Source organism: Xiphophorus hellerii, chromosome 3 (genome assembly GCF_003331165.1).
Source record: "Xiphophorus hellerii strain 12219 chromosome 3, Xiphophorus_hellerii-4.1, whole genome shotgun sequence".
Taxonomy (NCBI): Eukaryota; Metazoa; Chordata; class Actinopteri; order Cyprinodontiformes; family Poeciliidae; genus Xiphophorus; species Xiphophorus hellerii.
In genome coordinates, this window is record NC_045674.1 from 26,176,411 (window position 1) to 26,194,587 (window position 18,177).

Genomic DNA, 18,177 nt, shown 5'->3' on the forward strand with positions numbered 1-18,177 from the left:
ATTACATTGCAAAGTCGTTTGCACAAACCGCCCTACTCCATTAACCTTTTCAGATTTCAACAATTTTGGGTGGGACTGGATGCGACAGACCAACACAAAGTGGAGTGCAACTGTGAGACAGAAGTGTTTGTTTTTTTTTTTACATGCAAAAACAATAGTACGAATATAATACCTAAAAATATGATACCCCTAAATAAAGTCCCTTGACAAGTCATCCTCACTAGTCCACCTCTGTGTAACTTAATCGAGCTTTTTCTGCAAAACGCCCAAGAGTTGTGTTAGAAATCATAAGCGGTGTCATGAAGAACAACGGACACTGCAGACAGGAAAGAGGGTGAAGGTCATCGTTGAAAGAAAACCATTCATGAACTCTCTGGCTCTCATGCTGAACTCTTTTTATGGTGAAAAAGTAGCACTGTAGTTTTTTTTTTAATACCATAAAAAAAAAAACACCCTCTCCATGCTCCTTTGTTGAGGAACATGGTGGTGCCAGTATCAAGCAGCGGGGAGGATCTAGGGCAGATAGAACAACAACACATCTTTAATGTATTGTGGTGCTGCACCAGTGATTTATAAACTAACACAATATGAAGCCTAAAACTGTGGGAACATGTGCTTTTATTATTATTATTATTATTATTATTATTATTATTATTATTATTATTATTATTATTCTGAAGGCAGCCTCACTGATTCCTTTGTGGCCAAAAAAAACAACAAAAAAACCCCGAAAGAAACCAAAAGAACAAAAAGACAAACTTTCAAATAAAACAGTGGTAAAACGCTCTTCTGTAACGCTCCAGCCCTAACGTCATGTGCAGCTCTTGGCACCGGAGTCTGACTCAGAAACCGGCCTTGACGTCCAGCATCCACATTAAACACGGATGGATTCCTAAATGGGCAGAATGAGACCCATAACAATAACTGTTTCTCTCCCACTCTCCCCTCCTTGAGCAACCTCGCAGCACTTCATGGTTGGTGGTATGGCTGCTGACGCCGACGGTCCAGCCCACTCCCAAGTACCCTCCTCCCCCTCTTATTTAAAGTGCGAGACCGGGTCCAGATGCTGAGAACCGGGAGGCAGACTGGAAGCAGCGAGGCCAGAGCGCGCAGACGCGTCTGGTGCGCAACAGGGGAGGAGACGCAGACCGACCGACGCCTCCAAGGTGCGGCGGATGGTTTGATGCTGCACGGAAGACTTTCCAGCTGTGGGAATATATCGCTTTTTTTTTTTTTTTTTGTTTGTTTGTTTGCGTGTGTGCGTGAGAGAGAGACAGAGAGAGTTATATAAAGTGATGCGCAAAAAGTGAAGCGCGGGATTTCATTTAAAGTGGAGAATCCTGAGGAAGGGGGAACCTAACAGGAGCGCGCATGGAGACGCGTCCGGAGTCGGTGGCGTGAAGTGGAAGAAAGAAAGAAAAAAATTAATAATAATAATAATAATAATAACAACAACAAAAATCTATCATGAACTTGTCAGAGTCCGTGTGGCTCGTGGGAGAGCCGTGGAACCTCAGCGCGCTGGAGGAGGACGGGGAGAAGAAAAACCTGTTCGGGATCGACACGAGCAACTACATCGCGCTGCTGTTTTTCCTGCTCATCTTCACGCTGGGCGTGCTGGGCAACTCCATGGTGATCACCGTGCTCGCCCGGAGCAAGCCGGGCAAGCCGCGCAGCACCACCAACATCTTCATCCTCAACCTGAGCATCGCCGACCTCTTCTACCTGCTCTTCTGCATCCCCTTCCAGTCCACCATCTACGTGATGAACACCTGGGTCTTCGGCGCCTTCATCTGCAAGTTCATCCACTACTTCTTCACCGTCTCCATGCTGGTGAGCATCTTCACGCTCTCCGCCATGTCCGTGGACCGCTACGTCGCCATCGTGCACTCCAGGAAGTCGTCGTCGATACGCGTGGCGAGGCACGCGCTGGTCGGCGTGGTGGCGATCTGGCTGCTCTCGCTGGCCATGGCGGCGCCGCGCATGCACTACTACAACCTGTTCCACGGCGGCAGGAACGAAACCTACTGCTGGGACGTGTGGCCGAATCAGAACCACAAGAAGGTCTACGAGGTGTGCACGTTTGTCTTTGGCTACGTCTTGCCCCTGCTGCTGATTTCCTTCTGTTACGCAAAGGTAAAGAGGGGTGCCCAGGGGGGTCAGTACGCGCAAATGATTGATCAACCATAAGTTCTACCTGGTGTCTGTTTTTGTTGCTCTGTTTTGTTTACAGGTGATAAATCACTTGCACAAAAAACTAAGAAATATGTCCAAAAAGTCGGAGGCTTCGAAGAAAAAGGTAGGTGTTGAATCGATTTGTTACATTTTGTGATTGATTGGCAAACGTCTCATTTGGTTACAAAAGCCGTATGGCTGTCTGCCCAGGGCAGGGAGACGGCCTGGGGGCATCATGAACACTAGAAAAAAAAAAAAAAGTGAGTTGTTTGGTTATATTCTTATTGATTTTTGTCCATTTACTGAATTGTCTCCCTAGTGTTGCTTTTTCTCTTAAGCAACACTACAGAAAAAAAAACATAATAATAATAATAATAATAATAATAATAATAATAATAATAATAATAATAATAAAATGGCAGTACGGCCAGGCTGACTGCAATTTATCAACTTTATTTCAAAATCTAATTTGAAAGTACTTATGTTTTAACAGTGAATGGAAATCTATTAAGCACTGCATAAGATTTATGAAGCTTTTCAAAAATACACATATAGAGCATTTTTATTGTTCAGGTTGAGACGTAAAAACAACAGAGGGGTTTATATCCTGGGATACATTATTCTATACTTGGAATAAATAAAAAAAAGACACTTTTAAAAAATGTTTTATTATCATCATAAAGAGCTAATTTGTTAATTATGACGCTGTACCAGGACAGATATACGTTTCATTCCGGAAATTATCTTCACCTCTCACCTGATTGCCCCCCCCCCTCCCACGACCCTGCATGGATCCGCAGACCTTCACCATGGATGGCTTCCTAAATCTCAAAATGCGTTTTAAAGACTCTGTGCTGATTGCAGAGCAATTCGTTTCCAGTTTGACCAGTCTAAATATATAATATCAATGGGGAATTCTTTACATGTGTAACTGGACTGCATCGAACCCATATCCAAAACATTCGCGAACATAAACCATAATCAAACCCAGACAAATGTTCCAACTACAATACTTGCTGGATTTCTTTGCCATCATTGGGCGGGTATAATTATCGGAATTAGATATGATGGATGAATGTGATTTTATGCCAGAGCATCAATTATTGTATTCAGAGACACTCCCATGTATCCAGATCAGTTTATCCACTGCGGATTGTTCTTCTTTTGGCAAGGCATTTAACTCTTAGATCAGAGTTAAATGCCTTTTGGAAACTCCCCATTACAATAATACCAGACTGTCCAGCATGCACTCAGAGAGCTGCAGGTATTTCTCTACCAGATTCTGCATTCATTTGCCATTTTGGATAGGGGCGATATGGCTTTCTTCCTTGGGTGGCACAGCCTGTTGGGCGCCACGTGGCAAAAAAAATAAACTAAGAAAACATCCCACCTAATGGACGGAAAAGCTGCAGGTCAGTTTGTCTCTCTGCCAATTGGCCTTTTCTGTTGGAAAGGCAAAGGAAGACAGGTTTGAAACAAACAAGACCATAAAGGTACAAAAGAAGAAACATGACCAAATGGCTTTGTCTGCGTGTCGAGTCAACAGGAACGGACCGCCTATGGTGTGTTGAGAGCAAGCGTTTCGAGAAAATACCCCGTGCAACCCACAGGTGGTTGATGAAGCCGTAGTTTGATTGGTGCTTGGATGATTTGGTGCTAAAGTAAAGGGCCGCAGCTGCGGGTTTTCGCTAGGAGTTTGAACTTTGTTCTGCATTAAAAATCGTACACTGCACAAACACAGAAGTATTTTTGGTCTAGTTTCTAGTGCAAATACCGAAGTACACTTGAAATAAAAAAAACTAACTTGCAAGTAACTTTTCAGCAAGCTGCAGAAACTTGTTTTAAGTCAATAATTCCTTATTATTGATGAAAAAGTTCTTGTTACACTGGCAGACTATTTCACTTCTAGTAAGACATTGTTTTCATGTCATAAGTGAAATAATCTGCTACTGGAACTAGTACTTTAAAAAAAATCAATATTAAGGAAATATTGACTTAAAACAAGCTTCTATATCTTCCTGAAAAGATGCTTGTAAGTTAGTTTGATCTTATTTCAAATGTACTACCGTACAGAAACTAGACAAAAAAAATACTTGCTAAGATTTTGTGTTTTTAACAGTGTCCATATTTACTTCATCTACTGGCTGCTTTTGTACTTCTAGACATTCAGCCCTGCAGAAGAAAGAACTTTTTTTTTTTGTTGTTTTCCCCAGATCTCCAAAAGAGAATTATCATTGCCGTTGCGCTTCCTGTTTGCTGTCACACTCCCTCATTATTCTTGGAGGAGGTCATTACTGAAGCCAGTTATCTGCCGTCGCCTGCTCGACCGTTGATCTGTTCCTCGGTGCGTCCGTCGCTCCCCACAGCCGATCAGGCTAATAGCACACATCCGACAGCCACCTACCGCTATACAGCCAGGCGGGGACAGGGAAGGGAGGCTACAGACTTCAGACGTGGCTTGAGAGGGGAATGTAAATGTGCTTTGATGTGATTGCATACGTCTCGGCAAACATGCTTTGCTGTGTGAGGCTTGAAATAACCGGGCGGTGAGGCAGGAATGTCAGATATTCTTGTGATTTACTGCACTTGTTCGGTGCAGAGTTGAGAGAACGGAGCAAAGAGGGGTTATTACGGCTCGGCTATAAACAGTGCATTAAACTTAGACCGTAATAAATACATTTCTGAGATAAGATGTCTCAGATGACATCTTATGTGTTTGGTCAAACTTTGCTGTGTCTCTTTTTGAACCTGTATTTCTATGCATTTGTGGCTCCCTAGCTGAACTTCTCTATTTTTTTTGTCCCGTGTGTTTCATTACAGAAGATTAATCCGCAGTAAGGCATTGCGGACTCTTTGGAGAATCAATGAAAAACGAATCATGAACATGCAGGAAGCAAACAAAACAGCTGCAGTCTCTTACCCATTTGTCTCATTTAAATTGTGTCTGGATGTGGCTTTTTTTGGGGGCGGGTGGGGTTGTTCTTTAAAAATCTATGTGTGGATAAAAGTAATGTAGCCAGACAGCATCAAGCTAGCTGGTGAAAGCTCCTCAGGGGCAGCTTCTTTGTAAAAAGGGACAAAGGGGTGTTAACCAGCAAACAGATTTCACAGGAAAAACAAACTGGCATATTAGTGAAGTTAAAGGTCCGGTGATGACTCAAAGCCAGAACTTGCTCTAATAACCTTTACTCACTTTGTTTTGCAGTCTTCAAACATCAGTAGCCACTGGGTGAAAAAAGTAAAACAGGCCTGTGAATAATCTGCTTCATGGTTCAACTCCTGAGTAAATGTGGTTTGATCCTTTTAGTGAGTTGTAGAAATTCAAAGCAGTGTGGTTGTCTCTTTTTTAAATGAAAAATATGTGTGTTTTGCAGCACTAGTCAAACAGGATTAGTGATGATGAAGAAATTCGCTTTATGTAAAAGTTTTCAACACAGTTTGTATCTACACAAACGTTCCTCAACTCTGACCAAAGTGGCTGCCTCATTCAGATGCTTTTGACTTGTTTTTTTTTAGACTGGTATTCATTTGGTTGCAATTTACAGCTACACCACCGGATGTCACTAGCGATTTAAAAAAAAAACCATTTTGTTTGCAAGACAATGCATGTTTATGAAAATGTTAAAAATCCTTTAAGCAAAGCTAGAAAAAACAACAGCAGTGTTTTAAGTAGCCTTCAAGCCATTCCCGTTTAGTCCACTTTAATCAAACTAGTTTGACTAAGATGTTCATTTGGATGCATTTTCGGACTAAAAGAGCAAACTCTGTTCCACCTAGAAACCTAAGGTTCAGTTCGGTTTAAGTGAACTCTGGTGTGGTTCGAACGCATATAGGAATGAAAAGTGGACTGGAGACTCCAAAAAGCAGGAAATGGTCTAAAGCACAGGGCATTCTGGGTAAATACAACCAAAACAAATGCGTGAATCTAGTGCTAGTGGGAGAAATAGCTTGTGATCTTTTGCCAAAAACAAAAGAGGAATCCTAAAATCTCACCCCACTCCATTTTATTCTACATGTCGTGAAGAAGTTGTGCTCAGGGTTTTCTTCATTTTTTTGTTGTTGTTTCCATCAGTGGTTCTTGGTGCAGCGCCACCACAGGCGAGGAGGAAACATAGTTGTTTCATTTGAGCAGTGTGAAGGTGAACTGCACAAGCTAAAAATGTGACAAATGGTGTCCTTCGGTCCCCAATCAAATCTACTTAACTATCAGGTGTGAAAACACCTGTAAAGAATGTCAGTGTAGAACATTGTTTAACTTCTCTGTATTGCAGTTTTCATGTTTAGTTCTAAGGTGATCCTCATGCCAAAAAGCTTTGAATAAAAATAGTATCCGAGTTTCATAAGTCTCAAATTGTGTTTTAAAGAATATATATGATCAATGTAGTAGATGGCAAGTGAACTTAATTTATATACCAAGTTTCTAGTCACACTGACTCGAAGTGCTTCCCATTATAGCCTCATTTATTCATAAAAACAACACTTATACACCAAAACCCAGGTTGCACATCAGCATGTGACAGGATTTTCAGGAACTAAAGAGGAAAGACTAAATGGTGACAGAGACTGCAGTTTCTTTTTTGGTAGAGTCCTCGGCCTTTAAGTGCCGCCAGCCTTCGTTTGACTTTTGATGTGCTTAATGGCAACATCATCTTCAGAAGCACATCTGATTTTGGAAACCTCCCACTCGCTGCTCTTTGAAATGTTTCCCAAAATTGTGACCTGTCCCTTCAGGGATGAAGTTTTCTTAGCTGATCCACCTCCATCAGAGATGTTTTTACTTTCATCTACTGTCTGAAAGTCCAACTTTTACATATCAAAAAGCAAAGGAATCAAAAAAATATATAATATATAATATATATAAATATATAATAATAGCTGCTTGTGCCACACAGGGGAAAAAAAATAAAAAAATCAACTGGCAGTTTTTGTGGATGGAAAAAGTCTCGTCAGCGACACTGTTAGCTCAGGGAAATCCAACGTGATTGACAGCTGGAAAGACCAGGGTCGTTCCCAGCGCTGTTTGCAAATCCACACATCAAAGGCAGACAGAAATGGTGTGGTTGAGAGAAACTAAAACACTTCAGACAATTCCCACATAATTACCTCGCGGCGCTATAACGTTTCATTGCCGTCCCTGTGTTGTACCAGCTAGTTCAACAAACAGCCGAGTTCAGCCCTGAGTGCTTGTTTCTCAACTACCCAGGCTTCCAGATGGAGCACACAGATGGGTATGGATAATTAGGAAAATGAATATTTGGCCAAGTTAGCCTGAAATTGTCTAGTAGCGTCTATACAGTGAGACAGGGGGACAGGTGATGCTTCTGAGGCCGTACCCTGTTGCTCTCCTCAGCTGAGTGTTAGTGTCCCTTACGAATGAATCAAGTCGCATCAAGAGTTACTTCCCAGTGCAACTTTAAGCCGCTTGACTCACGTGTTGTAATTCAAAATGACATATAAAGCTTAAAATTAAGGTTTAATTGGTTATGTTGCTGAACGTATCGGAAAATGAATCATTTTAACATGATTTTGCTTCTGTAAAGTAACCACTGTGTTCGGTTTTTTACTATAGCGACAATGCCAAACTCAAACAGGTAAATAAATTCATTTTCTTGGCAGCTTTATTCACTTTTTCAACACTTTCCTTCATTAAGCTGGCTGCTTTCGGTAGCAGATAATAAACATTTAGATGATGGTGTTATTCTAATTAATGGTGGAAAACATTCATGTGTGATAGATTAGTCAAACTATTCATATATAATGTAGGCCGTATGACCTGGTCTTCCAATGTTGGGATTTTATGTAAATGTATAAATCTATTCCCATTTCAGCCATAAACTTTAATAGCTTGCATTTAGATTTATTTTTATATATTTTTTGGATTCAGAACGTAAGAAAGGAACCCATATTTGTGAAGTGGATGGAAAAATATAATTTTTTTTAACAAAACCATATGCATTACAGTTTAAATCAGAAGTTAAAATGAGACTCGCCTTTTCTTCACTATCTGAAGTTAAAAACGACCAAACATCTCTTGTTTTAGGTCAGTAGGAATGACCAAAATTCTAAATCCTCCAAGAACGAGAAAGAGAAAGGACTCCAGTTGTATAGATGCGAAGGCAACGTGTTCGGTTCTTTCATTCTTACATCAGACTCTCCTTTATTATATGTGATCTGCTGCAAATCCTAAGCTAAAGCTTCAACTCTGACCTTTCTCAGATTGAGATCGTGCGCACTAAAGTTTTGAAATTCTCCTTCTGATGTGCACCAAATGCTTGGACTATGTTAAACAGACGTAAAAGAGAGAAATGTTTTAAATGTTGGGGTATGATTTCAAATACCAAAACTTGCCGTTTGATTTTGAAAAGATATGCATTTGTTACGAGAATTAATTCATTGTCTTCTCTATTATCTATGCATTACTTTGAACCTTCCATCTTCTTTCTTTAAGTATTAGTGAAGCCATCAGGAAACTGATTAAATGTTAAATAAATCCATCTTTTTATAACTCTAAGAACGTAACGCGCAGATCGAGCCGCATCTCGATCTGTTGTTTGTTTCAAATGATCACTTTTTCTTTTTGTAGCCCTGAGCTTTTCTGACGCTTATACAAGAGAGTATCTGACTTCGAGGGAAGCTTGCAGGGAAAAGAGGGGGAGTTAACTAAATGTGACTGTCATGATATGTGGGCTTCATATGCAGAGAGGCAGAGGTGGCAAGTAGATTTTGTATTTTAATAATAATTTTAAAAAAAACTTACATAAACACCACAGGGAGTCAATGCAGAACAAAAATCATAAATACAAGGAAAAAGCCAGCAGGGAACACTGTGGAAAATAACTGGATTTAACAGGAGGAACCAGCAAAGCATGAGAGGAGCAGAAGTGTTTAAGTACCTGGGCTGATTGGCTAACTGATTGCAGGTGTGCGGCGAGAGAAAGCAACAAAGTGGCACAGGGGACTAGAAAATAAACCTAACACTAAAGAATAACTACACCTAACAAACAATGAAACCAGAGTAACAAGGAACAACTAGAGACAATAAAAAACTAGAATCACTGAGAAAGGTTAAACTAAAGCAAACAGACTGATCTAATCAAAGAAAGAGACTTAGGAACACAGAATAATAAACAAACCCCCAAAACAACATGACGGCGACACATTTTCTGGGGAACCTTTGGCCAGAGTGAAAGGTGATAAAACGGACCTCAGATTTGTGCAAAATCAGACTGTGGTGTCAGTTCTCTCTGTGGTGCAAATTTGGACCATAGCAGGTTACAGACATTCCTGTCTGTGATTCTGCCAACAGAGAACGCACAACCGTTGGTCAAACTTGCTTTTGAAGCTTTACGGATGTGACAGTGAGCAGAACAAGTAGGTAGGGCGAACGAAAACAACACAACCGAATTTGGAAACGCGCGGCTCCGGCTTATCTTTTAATTCTGCACAGACTCTCGTCTTGGTACCGGCTCCACGTCTCTGCGGCTATCAGCCCATCGTTCTCTCTCTGGCTCTCTTTATTGTCTGATTCAGCATTGAGCACACAAAAGAGGATGCACCCGGCGGGAATTTAGAAACGCCTGTCACATCATATTAAGCCACCCATTAGGAAATAGATTGTAAAATAGTATAAATCCTATGGTTTACCTTTCCAGAAAGAGAAAGGTCCAAAATAAAGTAGGAAGAAATGACTGGAGGGAGTGAAAGACTGAATCATGCACTGAAATCAAAGCAAGGCCAAACTGATTTTCTTCCAAAGCTTACTGAATATCTGAAATGGGTCTACGTGAAAAGTTTGCATGTGATGGCATTGTTGCTACAGGTTTGCAGAGTCAAAGATTTCAGCTATCTGCCTATGATGGAGGCCCTTTCAGCAGTATGAAGTCTGCTCATGTCTCTGTGCATGCCTGCATGAGCCTCCATAAACTACAAAACACTCAGAGATTCTATAAAAAAACGACTGAAATTCACAACACTTTTGAGTTTCTTTGTCCAAATTCAAAAGAAAAGAAAACTTTTAGTGCTTAAACTGAGACAAATGTGAAAAACGCAAACACTCGCGGTAGCTTCAACCGCCTCGAGTCACAGGGCGCAATTGTGAAAAACATGTTAATTCAATAATAATACTGAATACCTAAGAAATATTCAGTAATCATGATTAAAATCAACAGGTTGGCCATCTACACGAGCTGGAAATGACTTGATAAAGTTCAAACCGAGCATTAGTTTGGTTTAGGTGACTTTGACTGCCACTAAGGTTGCTCAGGGATTCAGCCAATCAAATTTAAGACCTTTTTTTTTTTTTTTTTACACCTTTTTAACGCCACCTTGAATAAAATGTAAAACCCCCAAAACTATAAACATAGAGGACGGTTAGGGGACTCTGCTGTAGTCCAAATAAGTATAGCAAAAACTGTTAAACTTTTTGTGTTCTGCTCTTGGCAACAGCTTTGTGCTTCTCACTCTGCAAACAACTCGCTACAGCAGGGGTCTCAAACTCCAGTCCTCAAGGGCCGCTGTCCTGCAGTTTGTAGATGTGCCACAGGTACAAAACACTGGAATGAAATGGCTTAATTACCTCCTCCTTGTGTAGATCAGTTCTCCAGAGCCTTAATGACCTAATTATTCTATTCAGGTGGTGCAGCAGAGGCACATCTAAAAGTTGCAGGGCAGCGGCCCTCGAGGACTGGAGTTTGAGACCTGTGCGCTACAGCCTTTACCAAAAAAAAAAAAAGTAAAGTTGTGTTGTTGTTTTTTTCACAGAATGCACCCAGCCTCGTGTGAGTTGGCAACAGACGTGAGTCAGCGGCGTTAGCAAACACCTTCCAGCCAACTAGCAATAACTTTGCACAAACTAAATTTAAGACTTGCGATTAATTCGCTTTTGTTTGTCATGAACGTAAGACATTGTGGCTTTGGACACATGGATTTCAGGCATTTTAAGGATGTGGCTCTTTAAATCTCTTTTAAGTATTCCAGAAAATGTTGGTATTTTTACGCACAACGTTCTTTTGAGTTTACAGAGAAAAAAGAGAGATAATTCACCTGTGCGAACTGAATTGCCTTTTTGATGTCAGAGGTCCAAAGGGAAAGAATTGAAATTCATGGTATGATGAGAATAAAGTCAAAATCTTTTGAGGAAAAAGTCGGACTAATACGAGAATAAAGTCATATTTTTTAGAAAATTTATAATTCTATGGCTTTACTAATATTTTGACTTTATTCCAGTGATATTATGACTACATGGTAACAAGTACATACTTTCCCTGCTGCATGCGGCAGGTAGATAAGTGAGAATTAGACTTTGTGTTATGGTGGACTCTGGTTCCCTCTGCCTTTGCACATCTGAATCCGTGGAGTACATAATTAATATGCAAGTATATACCGAGGTTCTGTTTACTTGAGAGCCATGGGGTGTGTAGAAATGGGGTGGTCAGAAGCTACCCACTGAGAGGTCTGCTTCCCCATCAGCTCTGAAATCCATCTTTCATTGTTTGGCTCACTGTTATGATTTGATTCTCAGCCGCTCGCTGTCTTACAGGCTCGTTCGCAAAGCAGGAGCGCCGCAGCCACTAACTGCTGGCATGCAGGCCAGGAGAAATGTTTTTCCCAAAGGCTGCGGACCCAAACAGAGCTAACAAGAGAAAGAAAAACACCATTTTGAGTCCTATTGTAGCAAGATTTGGAGGGAATGCCGCATCACTGGCTCTGTGCGCATCGTGAAAAAATACCTAAGAAGAATCAGCAGACACATCTTCACTTCAGTGCACCTATGGCTTTATTGTACTGTCTCCCCGCACATTCCCCTCAAAAGATAATGACTATGTTGAATATCTTTAGGGATCAAAAATCTCGCCGTTGAAATGAAATATATTAATTTGTTTTTTCATTAAAAATCAACCCCAATCAGAGAGCTATCGTCCTGAATATTTTAAAGAAACAAATGAGATATGTATGTATTTTTATGGGGCGTGCAGTGGTGGCGCAGGGGGTTAGCACGCCCCACGTTTGGAGGCCTTAGTCCTCAACGCGGATGTCGCGGGTTCGACTCCCGGCGACCTTTGCCGCATGTCCTCCCCCCTCTCCTCGCCCTCTTTCCTGTCTGCCTACTGTCGCAAAATACGAGCGACTAGCGCCGCAAAAAACTCTTTGGAGAAAAAGATGAAAAAAAAGAAATTGAATTTATGTGAATTATAAAAGGACAGTTAGCAATCACACTGACTGTCTTTCTTGTCCTTGAATAAAGTCACGGAACAAGACAAAACATTTAAATCAAGTAAAATGTCTGAGGAATTGATTTAAGCAGATGAAATTCTAGTTAGCTTTTTCAAAATATATTTAATCATTTCTCTTTTTAAAGGGGGATTTGTCCACAGTTTGGAGCTATCATAGTCCCCTCCCCAACTATGAGGGGAAAGTAGGTTCACTTAGACTTCAGAGTGTAATTGATATAATTTTTTTTTTACATATTTGTTGAAACTGTCAAAATCAGAGCCAGGAACAGGTTCTTAGTGCTCTCAATCAAACTTGTGGACGCTCTGCCCATCTCCGCTCTGCGCATCCCCCGCTAGCTCTTTGCTACGTTAGAGCTTCGTCCAGTAGTCTGCCAGGAACGCTCAGGCTAGTTAGCATGGCCACTGATGATGGCAGATAAACAGTTTTCCTGCCCTGGCAAATTGTTTCTCTGAGATTGGCACATTTAGCAACACATACACGAGTATTTTTGACATCGGTAGGACATTCCTCCTGGCTTTGATTGGTTGTTTTTGAACTGGAGGTTCTTTTTGAGTTATTTTGTGAATGTACAGGTCTAGGAGTGGTTAAAAAAATAAACAAAACATAATTAACCAGATTAGAATCACAGCAATTGTCTTGTATGATCTCAGGCACATCATCTGTGTGTAGGGCTACAACACTGTTGGTCAAAAGAGTGAAATGTGTTGAATGTATGCGTCAAGCCAGGTTCCTGATGTCATATGGAAAATAAAATATCAGCATGAGATTGCAAAGAAGCACAAGATAACATTTACAAACTTGAGAAAAAAGCAGTTTTATACCAAAAAAGCTGAAATAAAACTCAAAATTCCCCCTTCCTCCCCTCTAAGAAATAACTTCTCTTCGTCCTGTGTGTTGTCCCAGACCGCTCAGACCGTGCTGGTGGTGGTGGTGGTGTTCTGCCTGTCCTGGCTCCCTCATCACATCGTTCAGCTGTGGGTGGAGTTCGGGAACTTTCCGCTGACCGAGGCCTCCTTCGTGTTTCGGGTGGCCGCGCACTGCCTGGCGTACAGCAACTCGTCGGTGAACCCCGTCATCTACGCCTTCTTGTCGGAGAACTTCAGGAAGGCGTACAAGCAAGTCTTTAAGTGTCAGATCGGCAACGTCGACTGCCCGCTCAACGACATCAAGGAGATGCGCAGCAAGGCGGATACTCCACCCTCCACTAACTGCACCAATGTTTGACTGGCTGTCCCCCGGCAACATGATCACTTCCTGAGCTGAGACACTGAAACTCACTGAGTCATGTCAACTAAGTGATCAGATGGAAGTTGGTGTGCATTTCAATCAGGGTGAGTATATCTAGATAGATAGATAGACTGACTGATTTCTGCTCCCTGGATGAATGGCGCCCTCGGCAGTGAGCCACATTTCCCATGTAAAAAAACCCCACTGGAATGTATGAGGGGATCTTGACAGGTCCTTTAACTTGCTGTAAGAACAGCTTTATCTTTGTGCATCAAAAAATATATATTTCCTATATAATCACTTCCTGAGCTGAGACACTGAAACTCACTGAGTCATGTCGACTAAGTGATCAGATGAAAGTTGGTGTGCATTTCAATCAGGGTGAGTATTTGCCTACTGTCATGTGTTGTGAGTGTGTGGGGTATCTACACCAAGATTGGCACATTTAGCAACACATACACGAGTGTGGTTGACATCAGCAGGACCTTCCTCCTGGCTCTGATTGGTCTGAAGTGGATCAAAGTCTGCTCACGAGAAGAACCTGCAGTGTCTAAAACTCAAGGCAGACAATTAAATATCACATCACGATGTATTTATACAGGTATACAATTCAAATATTCATTTAAAACACTCATTTAACCTTCTGATTTTCAATTTCTTTCATTTAATTTTGCTTTGTACCAAGCTGAGGTATCACCTGCTGATGCTGTGGAACAAGTTTTAAATGTGTTTTTAAGTCTCTGAAGAACAAATGCATTTTTTTCTCTTTAAAACTGCTTCATGCAATTTAAAAACCTGCCTATTCCGCCGTGTTCTAATTTTTGATTTCAGTTGTTTTCAGTGTACATTTTTTAGTACAAAAGAGAAGCTGTTCTGGAAAGCTAGCTCACACGTTTTAGACATCAGAATAACTCTGTTCCCTTAGAAAAAGAAGAACCACAGCATTCAGGCACCTAAAAAACTTCATCTGTCACAAAGATATTGCCAGGCGTGTTGTTTCCTTCAGACTTTTAAATTAAGTTTAGCTTGCTAATGGAACCACATCAGGGTGGACAGAGTGGGGGTTGAATAATAAAGGCCGGGACAATGACTTTTGCTTCTGATTGATATCAAGCTAATCTATATTCTTTTTGTTTCACAAGGCTGGCTTCTTCTCTGTTAAATTGGATAGAAATCCTCGAATTCACTTTCTGAACAACAGAATAGAAATAATAGAAAAATAACGTCAAGCTTTCAGATGAGCTTTTTTTTTCAGATTTTGTTATTTGGTGGAACCGCTATCATTAAATAATTTAAACTGTTGCTAAACGGAGGGATCGGTGTTCTCATCCCAGAACTTTGAAATGTTTAGTTCCTGTCTGTTCCATGCCTGAGATAAATGTTTTGTATAATTTTCTTTAGTAGCCACACATCTAACAGAGTAGCTAGCTCATTAGCTTTAAGCACTTATTCACTTTTTATAAACTCAGTTTATTCAGTTGTGTCAGTATTTGACCGAATTACCGAATACCAGAAACTTAAACTTAAATTAATCAAGTAATTTAAGCTTACATTTTTTAAAATATAAAACAGGTCACTATGTGTGTGTACATATATATATATTTTTGTTTTTCACTAAAAATGCCAAACGACCTCGTGGTATAACTGTTGGACACATCAACATGCCATGTGTGAATACACACACATGCTGCACACTAGGCACGCACTATTTATCCTTCGCAAAGTATTTTTAAGAGTTCTGCTTCCAAAAGCTCAAAAAATGACCTTAGACGTTAAAGTCACTTTAACAGGACACCAGAAAAGGTTCTGTGTGAGAGTAGTTACCTTTGACTTCATGACGACAGCGCCCCTTACCTGTCAGTCACTGGTACTTGTTTCTCTTGCTTACAAGAAAGGAGCACGAGCAGTTTAGAAATTTGTGCTGTGGACGCTGAAGACTAAGGAAAAGCTAAAGCTAAAGGTTCTCAGTCCTGTTCTTCACTGTTACCCACATTTTTGATGTGTCTCCAGAACAACTGATTCAAATTGGTGCATTACCTTCTCAGCATAATATCAAGTAACATGTAATTGGCATGTACTTGTGTAGTGCTTTGTCTGGCCCAGACATCTTCCTACTACATTCAGTCATTCACACATGTAAGCTACATTGTAACCACTAGCAAGGAAAGCAACTTACCCGAGGTCATAGCAACTGAGACAGACAGATTGGGGGTCTGAACCTCCAGATGTGTAAAGCAGGAGGCAGCAGGCTAGCTATCATAGCTCGGCTAATTCGCTGGCTACAGTGAGCTATAGCTAGCCTCTCAGTTGTACTCAGTAACGAGCAGAACAACAAGTTGCCCTTCACTTGTCGCCAAGAAGCAATAATATTCTGCACAGTTGGCACGTTTACTGAAAAAACTCAACTATACTCAGCAGGTGTTCGAGTCCGTATTTTGTACTTCACTCTTCCACTGATGTGTACATCTGTTAAAAAGTACAAATCCTAAATGACACTAGCTTTAAATCTCACTCCGTTAGAAATAAAAAAACAAGCCTGAAAAATCAGTGAGTCATTTCAAAAATATTTGGACTGCATTTTAGGAATGTGTCTGAATCACCTAGAAGAAATAAGTATTGTAACTAACTGCTTGAAATTCAAGCTGAGGGGGAAGAAAATGGTCAAATCATACCCACTGTGTGCACACAAGCTAGCTCTAAGCAAACCTATCTGACAGTAGATTTAAAAGTTCCTCATTTATAATCACTGAATCCTCCCTTTACTGATTAACAGCCAAAGTTAAGACCATCTTAATGCAGGTAATATTGGAGTGAATCTAACTCTTTGAAGGCAGTGTGCGCTTACAGAGGCTGCCAACAGCCTAAAGGCTATCCCGCCTGGGAAAGCTGTTGCCAGGAAAACTGAAGTGCACCGTCTCATCTAATGTACCGCTGTGTTGACACAGAGGATTCAACATGGGGGGGGGGGGTTGTTTTATGAGTTGTTAAAAGGCACATAAGAGCAGTGCTTGTAACTGTAAAGTGTTTGCACATCTATTGTGAGAAAATGTGCTTGTATATATTTCAAACACCAAAGCCGATATTCACACATCTACGAATGCCTTGCATTGTCCATATACTGTAGCTCGCTGCTATTTTGTCGCTTTTGAAGCTGCCTTGCCTAAAATTCCTCCTCTGGATCTAAAACAACCACAGACCTAGTTTTGCTCGACATGCCCAAAAGGGAATTTTTTTTTTTTTTTAAAGAATTCAATCCAAGATCACATGAATTATGCCAAGGTTTTACAGTGCACAGCTTTACCTCAGCACACAAAAACAAAAAAATGACACATGACCTCGATGTGTTAAAACCACGGTTTGTTGGATGTTTACTACCATCCTCTATAATGATATCTGTAGCCGTTGTTTAAGTTTGAACACACACACACGCACACACACAAAAAAAAGATCCAAAGATGTGACGTGAATGTTTAGACAGAGGTTATGCTGGCTCTGTTCTCCACTGCAGTGGATTAAAAGCACCTAATAAATGTAACCAGCGGGCTAAGCCACTCTTCATGTGACCGGTGGAGTTCTGCGTTGTGTGTTGATAGGATAAACCATAAAACACCGAGTCTGGGTTTGGAGGCTCTCCGTTTATTCAGCCTGTCAATCGGGAGATATTAGCATTAGCACGTAGCATGTGCTCCAGTTCTCCAACCCGATCTATACAGAATAATAATGTTAACATGCATCAAATCTTATAAATGCATAATAGCAACTCGAATGAAAATATTAAAACACCTAACATTAATACAGAAGGAAAAAAATAAACATTTGGACAATATAAATGAAAGGATTACAATGGATTATAAAACTTGCCTCTTCCCAGTGGAACGAGTAACAAAAGGGAAGAGGAAATGAACAACTTAACATTTATAATGGTGCTGGAGGACCCCGAACAAAAGAAGAAGAAAGTAGGGCGGAGCTGGAGGACCAAACCCCTCACAGCAGACACAGAGGAACACAAAGACAGACAAGTATAAGAGGACAAATAAATTAAAGAAAACATTTTGTGAAAATATACAACTAACAATATAGACCCAGTTACATTCAGAGTCGAGGATTGTTTCCTAGAGAGTAAGAGAGATGCTGATGATGACTATGCTCGGTGTAGCGCTGGCTGTTAATGCTAACGATAGAGAGAGCTTTCTTGTAATTCAACCTCTAATTGACACTATAATCCTCTGAGGATTTAAAGAATCTCTGAGGTTCTTTGGGGATTGTGCTGTTGGCACCTGCATTTATTTGAACTGAGGTAAGGTCAGTGGCTCAATTGAATAATGTGTCACAATAAGTGTGTGTTTCTTTTTCTCTGCCCTGTCGACATCTACAATACATTCACACATTGTTTCATGTAGTGTGGAAAACCAACGTAGTAAAAACAAGTAATAAAAGTAATAGAAAACAAAAAGTACTTGCAATATTTAGTAATGTTGCAACCACTGACTTTAACACACCTTATTTGGGATTTTACTTTGAAAGATCAACATTTAGTCAAGC

At 40.6% G+C, this 18,177-nt stretch overlaps 1 protein-coding gene and 1 long non-coding RNA gene across 2 annotated transcripts; one reads left to right on the top strand and one right to left on the bottom strand.

Annotated features, from left to right (window-relative positions):
• The first annotated feature begins 679 nt into the window (after positions 1-679).
• galr1a (galanin receptor 1a) lies at positions 680-17,068 on the top strand. Its single transcript, XM_032559422.1, has 3 exons — positions 680-2,136; positions 2,234-2,299; positions 13,312-17,068. The coding sequence occupies exons 1-3, from the start codon at positions 1,468-1,470 to the stop codon at positions 13,630-13,632; spliced, it is 1,056 nt and encodes a 351-aa protein (XP_032415313.1). The 5' UTR covers positions 680-1,467; the 3' UTR covers positions 13,633-17,068.
• LOC116717800 (uncharacterized) lies at positions 16,843-17,845 on the bottom strand. The gene is made up of 2 exons (XR_004338809.1): positions 17,726-17,845; positions 16,843-17,188 (listed from the first exon to the last, which is right to left on the bottom strand). It is a non-coding gene; the product is annotated as an uncharacterized LOC116717800 (long non-coding RNA).
• Positions 17,846-18,177: the final 332 nt, after the last annotated feature.

Coding starts and splice junctions, on each gene's coding strand:
- galr1a (XM_032559422.1), top strand. CDS start 1,468: ATGAACTTGTCAGAGTCCGTGTGGCTCGTGGGAGAGCCGTGGAACCTC. Junction 2,137..2,233: donor TTTCCTTCTGTTACGCAAAG/GTAAAGAGGGGT, acceptor TTTTGTTTACAG/GTGATAAATCACTTGCACAA. Junction 2,300..13,311: donor CGGAGGCTTCGAAGAAAAAG/GTAGGTGTTGAA, acceptor GTGTTGTCCCAG/ACCGCTCAGACCGTGCTGGT.